We start from the raw sequence: 24,944 nt of genomic DNA on the forward strand, positions 1-24,944 counted from the left end.
CGATGTGGAATCTGTATGGGTAGAGCTGAGAAACACTAAGGGGCAAAAAGCGTTAGTGGGGGTTGTATACAGATCCCCAAACTGTGGTGGTGATGTTGGGAATAGCAGTAAACAGGAAATTAGAGACGCATGCAATAAAGGAACATCTGTAATTATGGGTGGCTTTAATCTGCATATAGATTGGGCAAATCAAATTAGTAACAATACCGTAGAGGAGGAATTCCTGGAGTGTATACGGGATGGTTTTCTGGACCAATACATTGAGGAACCAACTAGAGAACAGGCCATCCTCGACTGGGTATTGTGTGATGAGAAAGGAATAATTGGCAATATAGTTGGGGATGAGCGACCATAATATGATAGAATTCTTCAACAAGATGGAGAGTGATGTAGCTGATTCTGAGACTCGGGTCCTGAATTTTAATAAAGGAAACTATGATGGTATGAGGTGCGAGTTGGCCATGATGGATTGGGAGACGTTACTTAAAGGGATGACAGTGGATAGGCGATGGCAGACATTCAGAGAGCGCATGGGTGAACTGCAACAATTGTTTATTCCTGTCTGGTGCAAAAGTAAAACAGGAAAGGTGGCCAAACCATGGCTTACAAGGGAAATTAGAGATAGTATTAGATCCAAAGAAGAGGCATACAAATGGGCCAGAGAAAACAACAGACCTCAGTAGATGCATTGGTGGTCATCTTCCGAGATTCTATAGACTCTGGAAAGTTGCCACAGATTGGATGGTAGCTAATGTAACCCCACTATTTAAAAAGGGAAGCAGAGAGAAAACAAGGAATTATAGACCAGTCAGCTTGACGTCGGTAGTGGGGAAAATTCTAGAGTCCATTATAAAAGATTTAAGAGCTGAGCACTTGGAAAACAGTGGCTGAATCGGACAGAGTCAGCATGGATATATGAAAGGGAAATCATGCTTGACAAATCTACTGGAATTTTTCGAGGATGTAACTAGTAGAGTTGATGAGGGGGAGCCAAAGGATGTGGTTTATTTGGACTTTCAGAAGGCTTTCAACAAAGTCCCACATAAGAGATTAGCGTGTAAAATTAAAGTGCATCGGATTGGGGGTAGTGTATTGAGATGAATAGAAAACTGGTTGGCAGACAGGAAACAAAGAGTAGGAATAAATGGGTCTTTTTCCGAATGGCAGGCAGTGACTAATGGGGTACCGCAGGGATCGGTGCTGGGACCCCAGTTATTCACAATATATATTAATGATATAGATGAGGGAATTAAATGTAATATCTCCAAATTTACAGATGACACAAAGATGGGTGGGAGGGTGAGCTGTGAGGAGGATGCAGAGATGCTTCATTGTGATTTGGACAAGCTGAGTGAGTGGGCAAATGCATGGCAGATGCAGTATAATGTGGATATATATGAGGTTATCCATTTTGGTAGCAAAAACAGGAAGGTAGATTGTTATCTGAATGGCTATAAATTGAGAGAGGGGAATGTTCAACGAGACCTTGGTTTCCTCATAAACCAGTCGCTGAAGGTAAGCATGCAGGTGCAGCAGGCGGTAAAGAAGGCAAATGGTATGTTGGCCTTCATAGCCAGAGGATTCGAGTACAGGAACAGGGATGTCTTGCTGCAATTGTACAGGGCCTTGGTGAGACCACACCTGGAATATTGTGTGCAGTTTTGATCTCCTTACCTGAGGAAGGATGTACTTGCTATAGAGGGAGTGCAGCGAAGGTTTACCCGACTGATTCCTGGGATAGCGGGACTGACATTTGAGGAGAGATTGAGTCGGTTAGTATTATATTCGCTGGAGTTCAGAAGAATGAGGGGGGAATCTCATAGAAACCTATAAAATTCTAACAGGACGAGACAGGGTAGATGCAGGAAGGATTTTCCCGGTGGTGGGGGAATCCAGAACCAGGGGTCACAGTCTGAGGATATGGGGCAGACCATTTAGGACTGAGATGAGGAGAAATTTCTTCAGCCAGAGAGTGGTGAGCCTGTGGAACTCGTTACCACAGAAAGTAGTTGAGGCCAAAACTTTGCATGTTTTCAAGAAGGAGTTAGATATAGCTCTTGGGGCGAAAGGGATCAAAGGATATGGGGAGAAAGCGGGAGCAGGCTATTGAGTTGGATAATCACCCATGATCATAATGAATGGCGGAGCAGGTTCGAAGGGCCGAATGGCCGAATGGCCTACTGCTGCTCCTAGTTTTTACGTTTCTATGAGGCAGAGAACTACGTGGATAGCACATGTCGAGATGTGGTCACATTTGAGGTTATGCAAGTGCAGGTAGAGAGGGAATGGGTGACTTACACTTTTCATGTGATGTCACATATCCGCACCATCACTTGGATTACCTATTACCTCCATAATGTCATCTGACTCCACTCCTGCCTCAGCTCATCTGCTGAAACCATAACCTCTGAACTAGTTGCCTCTAGACCAGACTATTCAAATGCACTTCTGGCTGGCCTCGCTACGTTTAAGGCCATTAAAATCCTGCTGTCCATGTCCCAACTTGAACCAACTCCAGTTCACCCATCACCCCATGTGCTGACCTACTTTGGCTATTTTTGTAATTCACTCATGGGATGTGAACTTCGCTGGCTGGGCCAGCATTTATTGCCCATCCCTAGTTGCCCTTGAGAAGGTGGTGGTGAGCTGCCTTCTTGAACCGCTGCAGTCCATGTGGTGTAGGTACACCCACAGTGCTGTTAGGGAGGGAGTTCCAGGATTTTGACCCAGCGACAGTGAAGGAACGGCGATATATTTCCAAGTCAGGATGGTGAGTGACTTGGAGGGGAACTTCTAGGTGGTGGTGTTCCCATCTATCTGCTGCCCTTGTCCTTCTAGATGGTAGTGGTCATGGGTTTGGAAAGTGCTGTCGAAGGAGCCTTGGTGAATTTCTGCAGTGCATCTTGTAGATGGTACACACTGCTGCTACTGTGCGTCGGTGGTGGAAGGAGTGAATGTTTGTGGACGTGGTGCCAATCAAGCAGGCTGCTTTGTCCTGGATGGTGTAAAGCTTCTTGAGTGTTGTGGGAGCTGCACTCATCCAGGCAAGTGGGGAGTATTCCATCACACTCCTGACTTGTGCCTTGTATCACAGAATCACAGAATCTTAACAGCACAGAAGTAGGCCGTTTGGCCCATCATGGCTGTACGGGCTCTCCAAATGAGCATCATGACCTGGTGCCATTGCTCTGCCTTTTCCCGTACCCCTTTTTAAATAACCATCTAATGCCGTATTGAATGCTTCGATTGAACCTGCCTCGACCACACTTCCAAGCAGTACCTTCCAGACCACTCCTGTGAAAAAATTGTGGACAGGCTTTGGGGAGTCCGGAGGTGAGTTACTCGCTGCAGGATTCCGAGCCTCTGACCTGCTCTTGTATCCACAGTGTTTATCGAGCTGATCCAGTTCTGGTTTGGGTCAATGGTAACCCCAAGGATGTTGATAGTGGGAGCGAATAATAGTAATGCCATTGAACGTCAATGGGCGATGGTTAGATACTCTCTTGTTGAAGATGGTCATTGCCTGGCACCTGTGTGGCACGAATGTTACTTGCCACTTGTCACCCAAGTCTGGATATTGTCCAAGTCTTGCTGTATTTGGACATGGGCTGCTGGTTAAGGACTGCCTCAATTTTAGAATTCGCATCCGTTTTTAATTCCCTCCAGGGCCTTATTCCTCAATATCTCTGTATTCTCCTCCAGTCCTACAATCCTCTGAGATATCTGTGTCCCCCCCCCCAGCTCAATCATCTGAGCATCTTGGTTTCAATTGCTCCTCCATTGGTGGCTATGCCTTCAGCTTCCAAGGCCCTAAGGACTGGAATTCCTTCCCGAAACCTCTCCACCTCTCGACTCCTCTTTCCTACTTTATCACGCTCTTTAAAACCTACTTCCTTGGCCAAGCTTTTGGTCACTTGCACTAAAATTTTCTGATGTGACTAAATGTAAATCTTGTTTATCGCCCGTTTGTGAAGTGCCTTGGGATGCTTTATAAATACATGTTCTTGTTAAATTGTAATCTAATTTTGCAAGAGGTTTGAATAAGCAGCACAGAATCCTCCAATATAAACAGGCAAATCATTGTGTAAATACAGTCACAGCAATCTCCCAAACTGATCGCTGAGGAGAGAGATTAATTAAGTTGCAAATTCTGGGAATTTCAAAAACAGAAATGACTGATGATGTAAATTGTTCAGAACAGTGAGTTTGTTCCTGAATGTTACAGAATCGGTCCTGGACTCGGAGTGATATCTGCTGTGTGCTCTATTCCCAACGTCAGAGAGCAGACAGACAAATGTTCTGTTTGGGTTTCTTTATCTGAACATGGAGCATGTCTCCAACTGAAATGACAAAGTATATCTGCACTGCTCTCTGATATAACAGTATGTACCATAGTGTTTCACAAGGGATCAAGATCAGTCAGCAGAAAGTAGGGGAAAAGTCATGAGAATTGAATGCAAGAACAGTCAGAAAGGGAAGTTATGAGAAGGAGTTTACAGTTGGGTGAGGGGGCAGCCGGACAGGGGTCTCAGGAGAATGTTCCAGAGTGAGGGGTGTGAGAGCTGAATGTTCCACCAGTGATGGAGTGAGAGGGGGAGAATTACAGAGTTAGAGGCTCTGCTTCCTTCAAAGGGGACCCAGACATCCCTTCCATAGAAGCATGGAAATTTACAGAGTGGAAGGAGGCCATTCAGCCCATCATGTCTATACTAGCTTGTTGAAAGACCTGTCCAATTTGCCTTACCTCCTTGCTCTTTCCCCATAACCTCACATATTTTTCCTTTTCAAGTATTTATGTAATTTACCTTTGATTCTGCCTTCCTTAACTTGCTGTGTAATAAAATCTCCTCTTGTCTCTGGTTCTTCTGCTAGTTGGAGAATTGGCTGAGGTTTACAAACACTGCAGTCTTTCTAACTTTGGGTTTTCCCACCACTGTGCATTGGTGGTGTTCTCTGTTGCTGCACCACTCCTTTTTCCTTGGCAGCAGGACTCCCACTTGCTACTCAACCCCCATGTCGCCAACCCCCCTCCCAATAGCCCCAACTCTCCAGCTCTCAGTAGCGGTCAGTAATCCTGATCCAATAAGCGGCTTGAAGTTTCAGCTGTGTCAGAGAGGCAAGTTGGTGTCTCAAAGAAGGAAACCCCACCCTCAATATCTGGCTTCGCATCAAAAGATGGCAACTCTGACAATGCAACAACTCCCTCAGTAATGTACATGAAATCAGAAAGCTACCTCTGTGTATTCTGTGTCTGCACTGTCGGAGTTTACAGTGTAGCAGCAGAATGCATTGCTTGGTCCTGCTCCCAACTTGTTCATACCTATCTTCTGTTTAGGGTCTCCATGTTTTACTTCCTCCTCCTACTTCCTGGGTAAGACAGGGGCCGTTACAAAGTTGCTTCTGACATGAATCACAGAATTGACATTTAAAAACAAGCTGGGAGCCCAGACCTGGGACAGAGGGAGATTGACAGTGCAAAGTACAGAGTCAGAAAGGCAGAGAAAACTGTGTTAATAAAGGGAGAGAACTTTGAGGTGGAGAGTAAAAGGGTTGTGATCATTCACAATGTTTGCCAGCAACGTGTGTTTGGTATTTCTGATCTGGTGCCAGGTTTTAAATCTTTCAGCAGCAGCGAATGAAGAGACTCCAGCTGACGATGTGATAACTCTCAGGAGTGGAACATTGTTGACTGGCCCCAGTAACAGACCCGCCGATCATTCACCAGGAGCTGATTGGGAAACTGAGATTAAAGGAGCTGCTTCAAGTGGACAAGGAACTGCTTCAGGTGAGGAAGAACAGTGATGGTTTTAGACTCAGTAATTCTGTTCTATAAATATTGAGAACACTGCAATGACAAAAATATCCAAGGTACAGTTCAGGGATAGATCACAGGCTTAGTTCAGGGTTACAGCTCTTCAGGGGTACAACACCGGTTCAGGTCAGGGGTACAGCTCTGCAAGGGTACAGCACAGGTTTAATTCAGGGGTACAGCTCTTCAGGGGTATAAGATGGGTTCAGGTCAGGGGTACAGCTCTTCAGGGGTATAACATGAGTTCAGGTCAGGATTGCAGCTCTTCAGGGGTATAAAATGGGTTCAGTTCAGGGTTACAGCTCTTCAGGGGTATAAAATGGGTTCAGTTCAGGGGTACAGCTCTTCAGGGGTATAAGATGGGTTCAGTTCAGGGGTACAGCTCTTCAGGGGTACAACATGGGTTCAGTTCAGGGTTACAGCTCTTCAGGGGTATAACACAGGTTTAATTCAGGGGTACAGCTCTTCAGGGGTATAACATGGGTTCAGTTCAGGGGTACAGCTCTTCAGGGGTATAACATGAGTTCAGGTCAGGATTGCAGCTCTTCAGGGGTATAAAATGGGTTCAGTTCAGGGTTACAGCTCTTCAGGGGTATAAGATGGGTTCAGTTCAGGGGTACAGCTCTTCAGGGGTACAACATGGGTTCAGTTCAGGGTTACAGCTCTTCAGGGGTATAACACAGGTTTAATTCAGGGGTACAGCTCTTCAGGGGTATAACATGGGTTCAGTTCAGGGGTACAGCTCTTCAGGGGTATAACATGAGTTCAGGTCAGGATTGCAGCTCTTCAGGGGTATAAAATGGGTTCAGTTCAGGGTTACAGCTCTTCAGGGGTATAACATGGGTTCAGTTCAGGGGTACAGCTCTTCAGGGGTATAACATGGGTTCAGTTCAGCGGTACAGCTCTTCAGGGGTATAACATGAGTTCAGTTCAGGGGTACAGCTCTTCAGGGGTATAACATGGGTTCAGTTCAGGGGTACAGCTCTTCAGGGGTATAACATGGGTTCAGTTCAGGGTTACAGCTCTTCAGGGTTATAGCACAATGTTATGACCGATGCAATAGGCAAAGCTGAGTTATTTAAAAATCCCAGAGGGAAACTTTAAACAACTGTCATAACCTATAATTTTAAGTGTTATGTTTGAGATACGACTCTAAACTCAGGAATCAGACCACTCGTTCTCGAGGTTTTATATTAAACAAAATGAGACGTTTTATTAATTTACACAGGTTAAAACATATGTACACATGGCTATAAATTACTACTATGATAACTTTTAACACATTCCCTAACTAATTCCCATTAAGGCTACAGCAACCCATAGACTTAACCAAACACCAGGCAAAGCATTTTCACCTTACGAATTCAAAATGAGGTCCTTTCCACTGTGGAGCCGGTTGGAGGTTTGCAGCTGCCTTTTGATCATAAATTGCCTCTGCTCTGCACACCCGAAAACTGCTGAAGTTATACCGACCACCACTGATTGAATTCAAATTCTCATTGTCTCACCAGCCTCTTTGAACTTTACCTTTTAACAATGAAAACCCATTCATTGTACCAATTTCATGAGAAATATAAAAATATTGCTTGGTATCTGTTAGAAAGGAGTCAAGTTTTCACTCCGCTTGTTGAATGCTCTATTCTAAAATTGAAAATGCACCCTATCTCTCTTCCATATCAAAACTAGTACATATCGAAGCATCTAGACTAGCTGGCTTTAATCCAATTAAGACATTCACACAAAATAAAAATCTATTTTAGAAGAAAAATATTTTCCAAAACAGTATATACATTAATAGCTGCGTAACATAGAGTGACACTGAGGGATCACAGTGATAGCACGTAGTGACACTGAGAGATCACAGTGATAGCACGTAGTGACACTGAGAGATCACAGTGATAGCACGTAGTGACACTGAGAGATCACAGTGATAGCACGTAGTGACACTGAGAGATCACAGTGATAGCACGTAGTGACACTGAGAGATCACAGTGATAGCACGTATTGACACTGAGAGATCACAGTGATAGCACGTAGTGACACTGAGAGATCACAGTGATAGCACGTAGTGACACTGAGAGATCACAGTGATAGCACGTAGTGACACTGAGAGATCACAGTGATAGCACGTAGTGACACTGAGAGATCACAGTGATAGCACGTAGTGACACTGAGAGATCACAGTGATAGCACGTAGTGACACTGAGAAATCACAGTGATAGCACGTAGTGACACTGAGAGATCACAGTGATAGCACGTAGTGACACTGAGAGATCACAGTGATAGCACGTAGTGACACTGAGAGATCACAGTGATAGCACGTAGTCACACTGAGGGATCACAGTGATAGCACGTAGTGACACTGAGAGATCACAGTGATAGCACGTAGTGACACTGAGAGATCACAGTGATAGCACGTAGTGACACTGAGAGATCACAGTGATAGCACGTAGTGACACTGAGAGATCACAGTGATAGCACGTAGTGACACTGAGAGATCACAGTGATAGCACGTACTGACACTGAGAGATCACAGTGATAGCACGTAGTGACACTGAGAGGTCACAGTGATAGCACATAGAGCCACTGAGAGCTCACAGTGATAGCACGTAGTGACACTGAGAGATCACAGTGATAGCACATAGTGACACTGAGAGATCACAGTGATAGCACGTAGAGCCACTGAGAGATCACAGTGATAGCATGTAGTGACACTGACAGATCACAGTACTGGCACGTAGTGACACTGAGAGATCACAGTGATAGCACGTAGTGACACTGAGAGATCACAGTGATAGCACGTAGTGACACTGAGAGATCACAGTGATAGCACGTAGTGACACTGAGAGATCACAGTGATAGCACATAGTGACACTGACAGATCACAGTACTGGCACGTAGTGACACTGAGAGATCACAGTGATAGCACGTAGTGACACTGAGAGATCACAGTGATAGCACGTAGTGACACTGAGAGATCACAGTGATAGCACGTAGTGACACTGAGAGATCACAGTGATAGCACGTAGTGACACTGAGAGATCACAGTGATAGCACGTAGTGACACTGAGAGATCACAGTGATAGCACGTAGTGACACTGAGAGATCACAGTGATAGCACGTAGTGACACTGAGAGATCACAGTGATAGCACGTAGAGACACTGAGAGATCACAGTGATAGCACGTAGTGACACTGAGAGATCACAGTGAAAGCACGTAGTGACACTGAGAGATCACAGTGACAGCACGTAGTGACACTGAGAGATCACAGTGATAGCACGTAGTGACACTGAGAGATCAAAGTGATAGCACGTAGTGACACTGAGAGCTCACAGTGATAGCACGTAGTGACACTGAGAGATCACAGTGATAGCACGTAGTGACACTGAGAGATCAAAGTGATAGCACGCAGTGACACTGAGAGATCAAAGTGATAGCACGTAGTGACACTGAGAGCTCACAGTGATAGCACGTAGTGACACTGAGAGATCACAGTGATAGCACGTAGTGACACTGAGAGATCACAGTGATAGCACGTAGAGACACTGAGAGATCACAGTGATAGCACGTAGTGACACTGAGAGATCACAGTGATAGCACGTAGAGACACTGAGAGATCACAGTGATAGCACGTAGTGACACTGAGGGATCACAGAGATAGCACGTAGTGACACTGAGAGATCACAGTGATAGCACGTAGTGACAATGAGACAACACAGTGATAGCACGTAGAGACACTGAGAGATCACAGTGATAGCACGTAGAGACACTGAGGGATCACAGAGATAGCACGTAGTGACACTGAGAGATCACAGTGATAGCACGTAGTGACAATGAGACAACACAGTGATAGCACGTAGAGACACTGAGAGATCACAGTGATAGCACATAGAGACACTGAGAGATCACAGTGATAGCACGTAGTGACACTGAGAGATCACAGTGATATCACGTAGTGACACTGAGATATCACAGTGATAGCACGTAGTGACACTGAGAGATCACAGTAATAGCACGTAGTGACACTGAGAGATCACAGTGATAGCACGTAGAGACACTGAGAGATCACAGTGATAGCACGTAGTGACACTGAGAGATCACAGTGATAGCACGTAGTGACACTGAGAGATCACAGTGATAGCACGTAGTGACACTGAGAGATCACAGTGATAGCACGTAGTGACACTGAGAGATCACAGTGATAGCACGTAGAGACACTGAGAGATCACAGTGATAGCTGGTAGAGACACTGAGAGATCACAGTGATAGCACGTAGAGACACTGAGAGATCACAGTGATAGCAGGTAGAGAGACTGAGAGATCACAGTGATAGCACGTAGTGACACTGAGAGATCACAGTGATAGCACGTAGTGATACGGAGAGATCACAGTGATAGCACGTAGTGACACTGAGAGATCAGAGTGATAGCACGTAGAGACACTGAGAGATCACAGTGATAGCACGTAGTGACACTTAGAGATCACAGTACTGGGACGTAGTGACACTGAGAGATCACAGTGATAGCACGTAGTGACACTGCGACATCACAGTGATAGCACGTAGTGACACTGAGAGATCACAGTGATAGTACGTAGTGACACGGAGAAATCACAGTGATAGCATGTAGAGACACTGAGAGATCACAGTGATAGCACGTAGTGACACGGAGAGATCACAGTGATAGCACGTACTGACATGAGAGATCACAGTGATAGCACGTAGTGACACTCAGAGATCACAGTGATAGCACGTAGTGACACTGAGAGATCACAGTGATAGCACGTAGTGACACTGAGAGATCACAGTGATAGCACGTAGAGACACTGAGAGATCACAGTGATAGCACGTAGTGACACTGAGAGATCACAGTGATAGCACGTAGTGACACTGAGAGATCACAGTGTTATCACGTAGTGACACTGAGAGATCACAGTGATAGCACGTAGTGACACTGAGAGATCTCAGTGATAGCACGTCGTGACAATGAGAGTGATAGCGCGTAGAGACACTGAGAGATCACAGTGATAGCACGTATTGACACTGAGAGGTCACAGTGATAGCACGTAGTGACACTGAAAGATCACAGTGATAGCACGTAGTGACACTGAGAGATCACAGTGATAGCACGTAGTGACACTGAGAGATCACAGTGATAGCACGTAGTGACACTGAGAGATCACAGTGATAGCACGTAGTGACACTGAGAGATCACAGTGATAGCACGTAGTGACACTGAGAGATCACAGGGATAGCACGTAGTGACACTGAGAGATCACAGTGATAGAACGTAGTGACACTGAGAGATCACAGTGATAGCACTTAGTGACACTGATAGATCACAGTGATAGCACGTAGAGACACTGAGAGATCACTGTGATAGCACGTAGTGACACTGAGAGATCACAGTGATAGCACGTAGTGACACTGAGAGATCACAGTGATAGCACGTAGTAACACTGAGAGATCACAATGATAGCACGTAGTGACAATGAGAGATCACAGTATTGGGACGTAGTGACACTGAGAGATCACAGTGATAGCACGTAGTGACACTGAGAGATCACAGTGATAGCACGTAGTGACACTGAGAGATCACAGTGATAGCACGTAGTGACACTGAGAGACCACAGTGATAGCACGTAGTGACACTGACAGATCACAGTGATAACACGTAGTGACACTGAGAGATCACAGTGATAGCACGTAGTGAGACTGAGAGATCACAGTGATAGCACGTAGTGACACTGAGAGATCACAGTGATAGCATGTAGAGACACTGAGAGATCACAGTGATAGCACGTAGTGACACTGAGAGATCACAGTGATAGCACGTAGAGACACTGAGAGATCACAGTGATAGCTCGTAGTGACACTGAGAGATCACAGTGATAGCACGTAGTGACACTGAGAGATCACAGTGATAGCACGTAGTGACACAGAGAGATCACAGTGCTAGCACGTAGAGACACTGAGAGATCACAGTGATAGCACGTAGAGACACTGAGAGATCACAGTCATAGCACGTAGTGACACTGAGAGATCACAGTGATAGCACGTAGTGACACTGAGAGATCACAGTAATAGCACGTAGTGACACTGAGAGATCACAGTGATAGCACGTAGAGACACTGAGAGATCACAGTGATAGCACGTAGTGACACTGAGAGATCACAGTGATAGCACGTAGTGACACTGAGAGCTCACAGTGATAGCACGTAGTGACACTGAGAGATCACAGTGATAGCACGTAGTGACACATAGAGATCACAGTGATAGCACGTAGTGACACTGAGAGATCACAGTGATAGCATGTAGTAACACTGAGAGATCACAGTGATAGCACGTAGTGACACTGAGAGATCAGAGTGATAGCACGTAGTGACACTGAGAGATCACATTGATAGCATGTGGTGACACTGAGAGATCACAGTGATAGCACGTAGAGACACTGAGAGATCACAGTGATAGCAGGTAGAGACACTGAGAGATCACAGTGATAGCACGTAGTGACACTGAGAGATCACAGTGATAGAACGTAGAGACACTGAGAGATAACAGTGATAGCACGTAGTGACACTGAGAGATCACAGTGATAGCACGTTTTGACACTGAGAGATCACAGTGATAGCACGTAGTGACACTGAGAGATCACAGTGAAAGCACGTAGTGACACTGAGAGATCACAGTGATAGCACGTAGTGACACTGAGAGATCACAGTGATAGCACGTAGTGACACGGAGAGATCACAGTATTAGCACGTAGTGACACTGAGAGATCACAGTGATAGCACGTAGAGCCACTGAGAGATCACAGTGATAGCACGTAGTGACACTGAGAGATCACAGTGACAGCACGTATTGACACTGAGAGATCACAGTGATAGCACGTAGTGACACTGAGAGATCACAGAGATAGCACGTAGTGACACTGAGAGACCACAGTGATAACACGTAGTGACACTGAGAGATCACAGTGATAGCACGTAGTGACACTGAGAGATCACAGTGATAGCACGTAGTGACACTGAGAGATCACAGTGATAGCACATAATAGCACTGAGAGATCACAGTGATAGCACGTAGTCACACTGAGGGATCACAGTGATAGCAGGTTGTGACACTGAGAGATCACAGTGATAGCACGTAGTGACACTGAGAGATCACAGTGATAGCACGTAGTGACACTGAGAGATCACAGTGATAGCACGTAGTAACACTGAGAGATCACATTGATAGCACGTAGTGACACTGAGAGATCACTGTGATAGCACGTAGTGACACTGAGAGATCACAGTGATAGCACGTAGTGACACTGAGAGATCACAGTGATAGCACGTAGTAACACTGAGAGATCACAGTGATAGCACGTAGTGACACTGAGAGATCACAGTATTGGGACGTAGTGACACTGAGAGATCACAGTGATAGCACGTAGTGATACTGAGAGATCACAGTGATAGCACGTAGTGACACTGACAGATCACAGTGATAGCACGTAGTGACACTGAGAGATCACAGTGATAGCACGTAGTGAGACTGAGAGATCACAGTGATAGCACGTAGTGACACTGAGAGATCACAGTGATAGCACGTAGAGACACTGAGAGATCACAGTGATAGCACGTAGTGACACTGAGAGATCACAGTGATAGCACGTAGAGACACTGAGAGATCACAGTGATAGCACGTAGTGACACTGAGAGATCACAGTGATAGCACGTAGTGACACTGAGAGATCACAGTGATAGCACGTAGTGACACAGAGAGATCACAGTGATAGCACGTAGAGACACTGAGAGATCACAGTGATAGCACGTAGAGACACTGAGAGATCACAGTCATAGCACGTAGTGACACTGAGAGATCACAGTGATAGCACGTAGTGACACTGAGAGATCACAGTAATAGCACGTAGTGACACTGAGAGATCACAGTGATAGCACGTAGAGACACTGAGAGATCACAGTGATAGCACGTAGTGACACTGAGAGATCACAGTGATAGCACGTAGTGACACTGAGAGATCACAGTGATAGCAAGTAGTGACACTGAGAGATCACAGTGATAGCACGTAGTGACACATAGAGATCACAGTGATAGCAGGTAGAGACACTGAGAGATCACAGTGATAGCACGTAGTGACACTGAGAGATCACAGTGATAGAACGTAGAGACACTGAGAGATAACAGTGATAGCACGTAGTGACACTGAGAGATCACAGTGATAGCACGTAGTGACACTGAGAGATCACAGTGATAGCACGTAGTGACACTGAGAGATCACAGTGAAAGCACGTAGTGACACTGAGAGATCACAGTGATAGCACGTAGTGACACTGAGAGATCACAGTGATAGCACGTAGTGACACGGAGAGATCACAGTATTAGCACATAGTGACACTGAGAGATCACAGAGATAGCACGTAGAGCCACTGAGAGATCACAGTGATAGCACGTAGTGACACTGAGAGATCACAGTGACAGCACGTATTGACACTGAGAGATCACAGTGATAGCACGTAGTGACACTGAGAGATCACAGAGATAGCACGTAGTGACACTGAGAGATCACAGTGATAGCACGTAGTGACACTGAGAGATCACAGTGATAGCACGTAGTGACACTGAGAGATCACAGTGATAGCACATAATAGCACTGAGAGATCACAGTGATAGCACGTAGTCACACTGAGGGATCACAGTGATAGCAGGTTGTGACACTGAGAGATCACAGTGATAGCACGTAGTGACACTGAGAGATCACAGTGATAGCACGTAGTGACACTGAGAGATCACAGTGATAGCACGTAGTAACACTGAGAGATCACATTGATAGCACGTAGTGACACTGAGAGATCACTGTGATAGCACGTAGTGACACTGAGAGATCACAGTGATAGCACGTAGTGACACTGAGAGATCACAGTGATAGCACGTAGTAACACTGAGAGATCACAGTGATAGCACGTAGTGACACTGAGAGATCACAGTATTGGGACGTAGTGACACTGAGAGATCACAGTGATAGCACGTAGTGATACTGAGAGATCACAGTGATAGCACGAAGTGACACTGAGAGACCACAGTGATAACACGTAGTGACACTGACAGATCACAGTGATAGCACGTAGTGACACTGAGAGATCACAGTGATAGCACGTAGTGAGACTGAGAGATCACAGTGATAGCACGTAGTGACACTGAGAGATCACCGTGATAGCACGTAGAGACACTGAGAGATCACAGTGATAGCACGTAGTGACACTGAGAGATCACAGTGATAGCACGTAGAGACACTGAGAGATCACAGTGATAGCACGTAGTGACACTGAGAGATCACAGTGATAGCACGTAGTGACACTGAGAGATCACAGTGATAGCACGTAGTGACACAGAGAGATCACAGTGATAGCACGTAGAGACACTGAGAGATCACAGTGATAGCACGTAGAGACACTGAGAGATCACAGTCATAGCACGTAGTGACACTGAGAGATCACAGTGATAGCACGTAGTGACACTGAGAGATCACAGTAATAGCACGTAGTGACACTGAGAGATCACAGTGATAGCACGTAGAGACACTGAGAGATCACAGTGATAGCACGTAGTGACACTGAGAGATCACAGTGATAGCACGTAGTGACACTGAGAGATCACAGTGATGGCAAGTAGTGACACTGAGAGATCACAGTGATAGCACGTAGTGACACATAGAGATCACAGTGATAGCACGTAGTGACACTGAGAGATCACAGTGATAGCATGTAGTGACACTGAGAGATCACAGTGATAGCACGTAGTGACACTGAGAGATCAGAGTGATAGCACGTAGTGACACTGAGAGATCACATTGATAGCACGTGGTGACAATGAGAGATCACAGTGATAGCACGTAGAGACACTGAGAGATCACAGTGATAGCAGGTAGAGACACTGAGAGATCACAGTGATAGCACGTAGTGACACTGAGAGATCACAGTGATAGAACGTAGAGACACTGAGAGATAGCAGTGACAGCACGTAGTGACACTGAGAGATCACAGTGATAGCACGTAGTGACACTGAGAGATCACAGTGATAGCACGTAGTGTCACTGAGAGATCACAGTGAAAGCACGTAGTGACACTGAGAGATCACAGTGATAGCACGTAGTGACACTGAGAGATCACAGTGATAGCACGTAGTGACACGGAGAGATCACAGTATTAGCACGTAGTGACACTGAGAGATCACAGTGATAGCACGTAGAGCCACTGAGAGATCACAGTGATAGCACGTAGTGACACTGAGAGATCACAGTGACAGCACGTATTGACACTGAGAGATCACAGTGATAGCACGTAGTGACACTGAGAGATCACAGAGATAGCACGTAGTGACACTGAGAGATCACAGTGATAGCACGTAGTGACACTGAGAGATCACAGTGATAGCACGTAGTGACACTGAGAGATCACAGTGATAGCACGTAGTGGCACTGAGAGATCACAGTGATAGCACGTAGTCACACTGAGGGATCACAGTGATAGCACGTAGTGACACTGAGAGATCACAGTGATAGCACGTAGTGACACTGAGAGATCACAGTGATAGCACGTAGTGACACTGAGAGATCACAGTACTGGCAAGTAGTGACAGTGAGAGATCACAGTGATAGCACGTAGTGACACTGAGAGATCACAGTGATAGCACGTAGAGACACTGAGAGATCACAGAGATAGCACGTAGTGACACTGAGAGATCACAGTGATATCACGTAGAGACACTGAGAGATCACAGTGATAGCATGTAGTGTCACTGAGAGATCACAGTGATAGCACGTAGTGACACTGAGAGATCACAGTGATAGCACGTAGTGACACTGAGAGATCACAGTAATAGCACGTAGTGACACTGAGAGATCACAGTATTGGGACGTAGTGACACTGAGAGATCACAGTGATAGCACGTAGTGACACTGAGAGATCACAGTGATAGCACGTAGTGACATTGAGAGATCACAGTGATAGCACGTAGTGACACTGAGAGATCACAGTGATAGCACGTAGTGACACTGAGAGATCACAGTACTGGCACGTAGTGACACTGTGAGATCACAGTGATAGCACGTAGTGACACTGAGAGATCACAGTACTGGCACGTAGTGACACTCAGAGATCACAGTGATAGCACGTCGTGACACGGAGAGATCACAGTGATAGCACGCACTGATACTGAGAGATCACAGTGATAGCACGTAGTGACATGGAGAGATCACAGTGATAGCATGCACTGACACTGAGAGATCACAGTGATAGCACGTAGTGACACTGAGAGATCACAGTGATTGCACGTAGTGACAATGAGAGATCACAGTGATAGCACGTAGAGACACTGAGAGATCGCAGTGATAGAACGTAGTGACACTGAGAGATCACTGTAATAGCACGTAGTGACACTTAGAGATCACAGTGATAGCACGTAGTGACACGGAGAGATCACAGTGATAGCACGTACTGACACTGAGAGATCACAGTGATAGCACGTAGTGACACTGAGAGATCACAGTGATAGCACGTAGTGTCACTGAGAGATGACAGTGATAGCACGTAGTGACACTGAGAGATCACAGTGATAGCACGTAGTGACATTGAGAGATCACAGTGATAGCACGTAGTGACAGTGCGATATCACAGTGATAGCACGTAGTGACACTGAGAGATCACAGTGATAGCACGTAGTGACACTGAGAGATCACAGTGATAGCACATAGTGACAATGAGAGATCACAGTGATAGCACATAGTGACACTGAGAGATCACAGTACTGGCACGTAGTGACACTGAGAGATCACAGTGATAGCACGTAGTGACACTGAGAGATCACAGTGATAGCACGTAATGAAACTGCGAGATCACAGTGAAAGAACGTAGTGACACTGAGAGATCACAGTGATAGCACGTAGTGATACGGAGAGATCACAGTGATAGCACGTAGTGACACTGAGAGATCACAGTGATAGCACGTAGAGACACTGAGAGATCACAGTGATAGCACGTAGTGACACTGAGAGATCACAGAACTGGGACGTAGTGACACTGAGAGATCACAGTGATAGCACGTAGTGACACTGCGACATCACAGTGATAGCACGTAGTGACACTGAGAGATCACAGTGATAGCACGTAGTGACACGGAGAGATCACAGTGATAGCACGTAGAGACACTGAGAGATCACAGTGATAGCACGTAGTGACACTGAGAGATCACAGTGATAGCACGTAGTGACACGGAGAGATCACAGTGATAGCACGTACTGAAATGAGAGATCACAGTGATAGCACGTAGTTGCACTGAGAGATCACAGTGGTAGCACGTAGTGACACTGAGAGATCACCGTTATAGCACGTAGTGACACTGAGAGATCACAGTGATAGCACGTAGTGACACTGAGAGATCACAGTGATAGCACGTAGTGACACTGAGAGATCACAGTGATAGCACGTAGTGACACTGAGAGATCACAGTGATTGCACGTAGTGACACTGAGAGATCACAGTACTGGCACGTAGTGACAGTGAGAGATCACAGTGATAGCACGTAGTGACACTGAGAGATCACAGTGATAGCACGTAGAGACACTGAGAGATCACAGAGATAGCACGTAGTGACACTGAGAGATCACAGTGATATCACGTAGAGACACTGAGAGATCACAGTGATAGCATGTAGTGTCACTGAGAGATCACAGTGATAGCACGTAGTGACACTGAGAGATCACAGTGATAGCACGTAGTGACACTGAGAGATCACAGTAATAGCACGTAGTGACACTGAGAGATCACAGTATTGGGACGTAGTGACACTGAGAGATCACAGTGATAGCACGTAGTGACACTGAGAGATCACAGTGATAGCACGTAGTGACATTGAGAGATCACAGTGATAGCACGTAGTGACACTGAGAGATCACAGTGATAGCACGTAGTGACACTGAGAGATCACAGTACTGGCACGTAGTGACACTGTGAGATCACAGTGATAGCACGTAGTGACACTGAGAGATCACAGTACTGGCACGTAGTGACACTCAGAGATCACAGTGATAGCACGTCGTGACACGGAGAGATCACAGTGATAGCACGCACTGATACTGAGAGATCACAGTGATAGCACGTAGTGACATGGAGAGATCACAGTGATAGCACGCACTGACACTGAGAGATCACAGTGATAGCACGTAGTGACACTGAGAGATCACAGTGATTGCACGTAGTGACAATGAGAGATCACAGTGATAGCACGTAGAGACACTGAGAGATCGCAGTGATAGCTCGTAGTGACACTGAGAGATCACTGTAATAGCACGTAGTGACACTTAGAGATCACAGTGATAGCACGTAGTGACACGGAGAGATCACAGTGATAGCACGTACTGACACTGAGAGATCACAGTGATAGCACGTAGTGACACTGAGAGATCACAGTGATAGCACGTAGTGTCACTGAGAGATGACAGTGATAGCACGTAGTGACACTGAGAGATCACAGTGATAGCACGTAGTGACATTGAGAGATCACAGTGATAGCACGTAGTGACTGTGCGATATCACAGTGATAGCACGTAGTGACACTGAGAGATCACAGTGATAGCACGTAGTGACACTGAGAGATCACAGTGATAGCACATAGTGACAATGAGAGATCACAGTGATAGCACATAGTGACACTGAGAGATCACAGTACTGGCACGTAGTGACACTGAGAGATCACAGTGATAGCACGTCGTGACACTGAGAGATCACAGTGATAGCACGTAATGAAACTGCGAGGTCACAGTGAAAGAACGTAGTGACACTGAGAGATCACAGTGATAGCACGTAGTGATACGGAGAGATCACAGTGATAGCACGTAGTGACACTGAGAGATCACAGTGATAGCACGTAGAGACACTGAGAGATCACAGTGATAGCACGTAGTGACACTGAGAGATCACAGAACTGGGACGTAGTGACACTGAGAGATCACAGTGATAGCACGTAGTGACACTGCGACATCACAGTGATAGCACGTAGTGACACTGAGAGATCACAGTGATAGCACGTAGTGACACGGAGAGATCACAGTGATAGCACGTAGAGACACTGAGAGATCACAGTGATAGCACGTAGTGACACGGAGAGATCACAGTGATAGCACGTACTGACATGAGAGATCACAGTGATAGCACGTAGTGACACTGTGAGATCACAGAGGTAGCACGTAGTGACACTGAGAGATCACAGTTATAGCACGTAGTGACACTGAGAGATCACAGTGATAGCACGTAGTGACACTGAGAGATCACAGTGATAGCACGTAGTGACACTGAGAGATCACAGTGATAGCACGTAGTGACACTGAGAGATCACAGTGATAGCACGTAGTGACACTGAGAGATCACAGTACTGGCACGTAGTGACAGTGAGAGATCACAGTGATAGCACGTAGTGACACTGAGAGATCACAGTGATAGCACGTAGAGACACTGAGAGATCACAGAGATAGCACGTAGTGACACTGAGAGATCACAGTGATAGCACGTAGAGACACTGAGAGATCACAGTGATAGCATGTAGTGACACTGAGAGATCACAGTGATAGCACGTAGTGACACTGAGAGATCACAGTGATAGCACGTAGTGACACTGAGAGATCACAGTGATAGCACGTAGTGACACTGAGAGATCACAGTATTGGGAAGTAGTGACACTGAGAGATCACAGTGATAGCACGTAGTGACACTGAGAGATCACAGTGATAGCACGTAGTGACATTGAGAGATCACAGTGATAGCACGTAGTGACACTGAGAGATCACAGTGATAGCACGTAGTGACACTGAGAGATCACAGTACTGGCACGTAGTGACACTGTGAGATCACAGTGATAGCACGTAGTGACACTGAGAGATCACAGTACTGGCACGTAGTGACACGCAGAGATCACAGTGATAGCACGTCGTGACACGGAGAGATCACAGTGATAGCACGCACTGACACTGAGAGATCACAGTGATAGCACGTAGTGACATGGAGAGATCACAGTGATAGCACGCACTGACACTGAGAGATCACAGTGATAGCACGTAGTGACACTGAGAGATCACAGTGATAGCACGTAGTGACAATGAGAGATCACAGTGATAGCACGTAGAGACACTGAGAGATCACAGTAATAGCACGTAGTGACACTGAGAGATCACTGTAATAGCACGTAGTGACACTTAGAGATCACAGTGATAGCACGTAGTGACACGGAGAGATCACAGTGATAGCACGTACTGACACTGAGAGATCACAGTGATAGCACGTAGTGACACTGAGAGATCACAGTGATAGCACGTAGTGTCACTGAGAGATGACAGTGATAGCACGTAGTGACACGAGAGATCACAGTGATAGCACGTAGTGACATTGAGAGATCACAGTGATAGCACGTAGTGACACTGAGAGATCACAGTGATAGCACGTAGTGACACTGAGAGATCACAGTACTGGCACGTAGTGACACTGAGAGATCACAGTACTGGCACGTAGTGACACGGAGAGATCACAGTGATATCACGTCGTGACACGGAGAGATCACAGTGATAGCACGCACTGACACAGAGATCACAGTGATAGCACGTAGTGACACGGAGAGATCACAGTGATAGCACGCACTGACACTGAGAGATCACAGTGATAGCACGTAGTGACACTGAGAGATCACAGTGATAGCACGTAGTGACAATGAGAGATCACAGTGATAGCACGTAGAGACACTGAGAGATCACAGTGATAGCACGTAGTGACACTGAGAGATCACAGTGATAGCACGTAGTGTCACTTAGAGATCACCGTGATAGCACGTAGTGGAACGGAGAGATCACAGTGATAGCACGTACTGACACTGAGAGATCACAGTGATAGCACGTAGTGACACTGAGAGATCACAGCGATAGCACGTAGTGTCACTGAGAGATGACAGTGATAGCACGTAGTGACACTGAGAGATCACAGTGATAGCACGTAGTGACACTGAGAGATCACAGTGATAGCACTTAGAGACACTGAGAGATCACAGTGATAGCACGTAGTGACGCTGAGAGATCACAGTGATAGCACGTAGTGACACTGAGAGATCACAGTGATAGCACGTAGTAACACTGAGAGATCAAAGTGATAGCACGTAGTGACACTGAGAGATCACAGTATTGGGAGTAGTGACACTGAGAGATCACAGTGATAGCACGTAGTGACACTGAGAGATCACAGTGATAGCACGTAGTGACACTGAGAGATCACAGTGATAGCGCGTAGTGACACTGAGAGATCACAGTGATAGCACGTAGAGACACTGAGAGATCACAGTGATAGCACGTAGTGACATGGAGAGATCACAGTGATAGCACGTACTGACATGAAAGATCACAGTGATAGCACGTAGTGACACTGAGAGATCACAGTGATAGCACGTAGTGACACTGAGAGATCATAGTGATAGCACGTAGTGACACTGAGAGATCACAGTGATAGCACGTAGAGACACTGAGAGATCACAGTGATAGCACGTAGTGACACTGAGAGATCACAGTGATAGCACGTAGTGACACTGAGAGATCACAGTGTTAGCACGTAGTGACACTGAGAGATCACAGTGATAGCACGTAGTGACACTGACAGATCTCAGTGATAGCACGTCGTGACAATGAGAGATCACAGTGATAGCGCGTAGAGACACAGAGATCACAGTGATAGCACGTAGTGACACTGAGAGGTCACAGTGATAGCACGTAGTGACACTGAGAGATCACAGTGATAGCACGTAGTGACACTGAGAGATCACAGTGAAAGCACGTAGTGACACTGAGAGATCACAGTGATAGCACGTAGTGACACTGAGAGATCACAGTGTTATCACGTAGTGACACTGAGAGATCACAGTGATAGCACGTAGTGACACTGAGAGATCACAGGGATAGCACGTAGTGACACTGAGAGATCACATTGATAGAACGTAGTGACACTGAGAGATGACAGTGATAGCACGTAGTGACACTGATAGATCACAGTGATAGCACGTAGTGACACTGAGAGATCACAGTATTGGGACGTAGTGACACTGAGAGATCACTGTGATAGCACGTAGTGACACTGAGAGATCACAGTGATAGCACGTAGTGACACTGAGAGATCACAGTGATAGCATGTAGTGACACTGAGAGACCACAGTGATAGCACGTAGTGACACTGACAGATCACAGTGATAGCACGTAGTGACACTGAGAGATCACAGTGATAGCATGTAGTGACACTGAGAGATCACAGTGATAGCACGTAGTGACACTGAGAGATCACAGTGATAGCACGTAGTGACACTGGGAGATCACAGTGATAGCACGTAGAGACACTGAGAAATCACAGTGATAGCGCGTAGTGACACTGAGAGATCACAGTGATAGCACGTAGTGACACTGAGAGATCACAGTACTGGCACGTAGTGACACTGAGAGATCACAGTGATAGCACGTAGTGACACTGAGAGATAACAGTGATAGCACGTAGTGACACTGCGAGATCACAGTGAAAGCACGTAGTGACACTGAGAGATCACAGTGATAGGACGTAGTGATACGGAGAGATCACAGTGATAGCACGTAGAGACACTGAGAGATCACAGTGATTGCACGTAGTGACACTGAGAGATCACAGTACTGGGACGTAGTGACACTGAGAGATCACAGTGATAGCACGTAGTGACACTGCGACATCACAGTGATAGCACGTAGTGACACTGAGAGATCACAGTGATAGCACTTAGTGACACGGAGAGATCACAGTGATAGCACGTAGAGACACTGAGAGATCACAGTGATAGCACGTAGTGACATGGAGAGATCACAGTGATAGCACGTACTGACATGAGAGATCACAGTGATAGCACGTAGTGACACTGAGAGATCACAGTGATAGCACGTAGTGACACTGAGAGATCACAGTGATAGCACGTAGTTACACTGAGAGATCACAGTGATAGCACGTAGTGACACTGACAGATCTCAGTGATAGCACGTCGTGACAATGAGAGATCACAGTGATAGCGCGTAGAGACACTGAGAGATCACAGTGATAGCACGTAGTGACACTGAGAGATCACAGTGATAGCACGTAGTGACACTGAGAGATCACAGTGATAGCACGTAGTGACACTGAGAGACCACAGTGATAGCACGTAATGACACTGACAGATCACAGTGATAGCATGTAGTGACACTGAGAGATCACAGTGATAGCATGTAGTGACACTGAGAGATCACAGTGATAGCACGTAGTGACACTGAGAGATCACAGTGATAGCACGTAGTGACACTGGGAGATCACAGTGATAGCACGTAGAGACACTGAGAGATCACAGTGATAGCGCGTAGTGACACTGAGAGATCACAGTGATAGCATGTAGAGACACTGAGAGATCACAGTGATAGCACGTAGTGACACTGAGAGATCACAGCGATAGCACGTAGTGACACTGAGAGATCACAGCGATAGCACGTAGTGACACAGAGAGATCACAGCGATAGCACGTAGAGACACTGAGAGATCACAGTGATATCAGGTAGAGACACTGAGAGATCACAGTGATAGCACGTAGTGACACTGAGAGATCACAGTGATAGCACGTAGTGACACTGAGAGATCACAGTAATAGCACGTAGTGACACTGAGAGATCACAGTGATAGCACGTAGAGACACTGAGAGATCACAGTGATAGCACGTAGTGACACTGAGAGATCACAGAGATAGCACGTATTGACACTGAGAGATCACAGTACTGGCACGTAGTGACAGTGAGAGATCACAGTGATAGCACGTAGTGACACTGAGAGATCACAGTGATAGCACGTAGAGACACTGAGAGATCACAGAGATAGCACGTAGTGACACTGAGAGATCACAGTGATAGCACGTAGAGACACTGAGAGATCACAGAGATAGCATGTAGTGACACTGAGAGATCACAGTGATAGCACGTAGTGACACTGAGAGATCACAGTGATAGCACGTAGTGACACTGAGAGATCACAGTGATAGCACGTAGTGACACTGAGAGATCACAGTATTGGGAA

At 46.1% G+C, this 24,944-nt stretch overlaps 1 protein-coding gene across 1 annotated transcript in view; it reads left to right on the top strand.

The window, feature by feature from the left end:
• The first annotated feature begins 5,429 nt into the window (after window positions 1-5,429).
• Window positions 5,430-24,944, top strand: part of LOC144680358 (disintegrin and metalloproteinase domain-containing protein 12-like) — a 972,827-nt gene continuing 953,312 nt past the window's right edge. The window contains exon 1 of the mRNA XM_078541354.1: window positions 5,430-5,785. Within this exon, the coding sequence (XP_078397480.1) occupies window positions 5,566-5,785 (220 nt within the window). The 5' untranslated portion in view covers window positions 5,430-5,565. The remainder of the gene's footprint in view (window positions 5,786-24,944) is intronic.

This window comes from Cetorhinus maximus, chromosome 1 (genome assembly GCF_964194155.1).
Source record: "Cetorhinus maximus chromosome 1, sCetMax3.hap1.1, whole genome shotgun sequence".
NCBI lineage: Eukaryota > Metazoa > Chordata > Chondrichthyes > Lamniformes > Cetorhinidae > Cetorhinus > Cetorhinus maximus.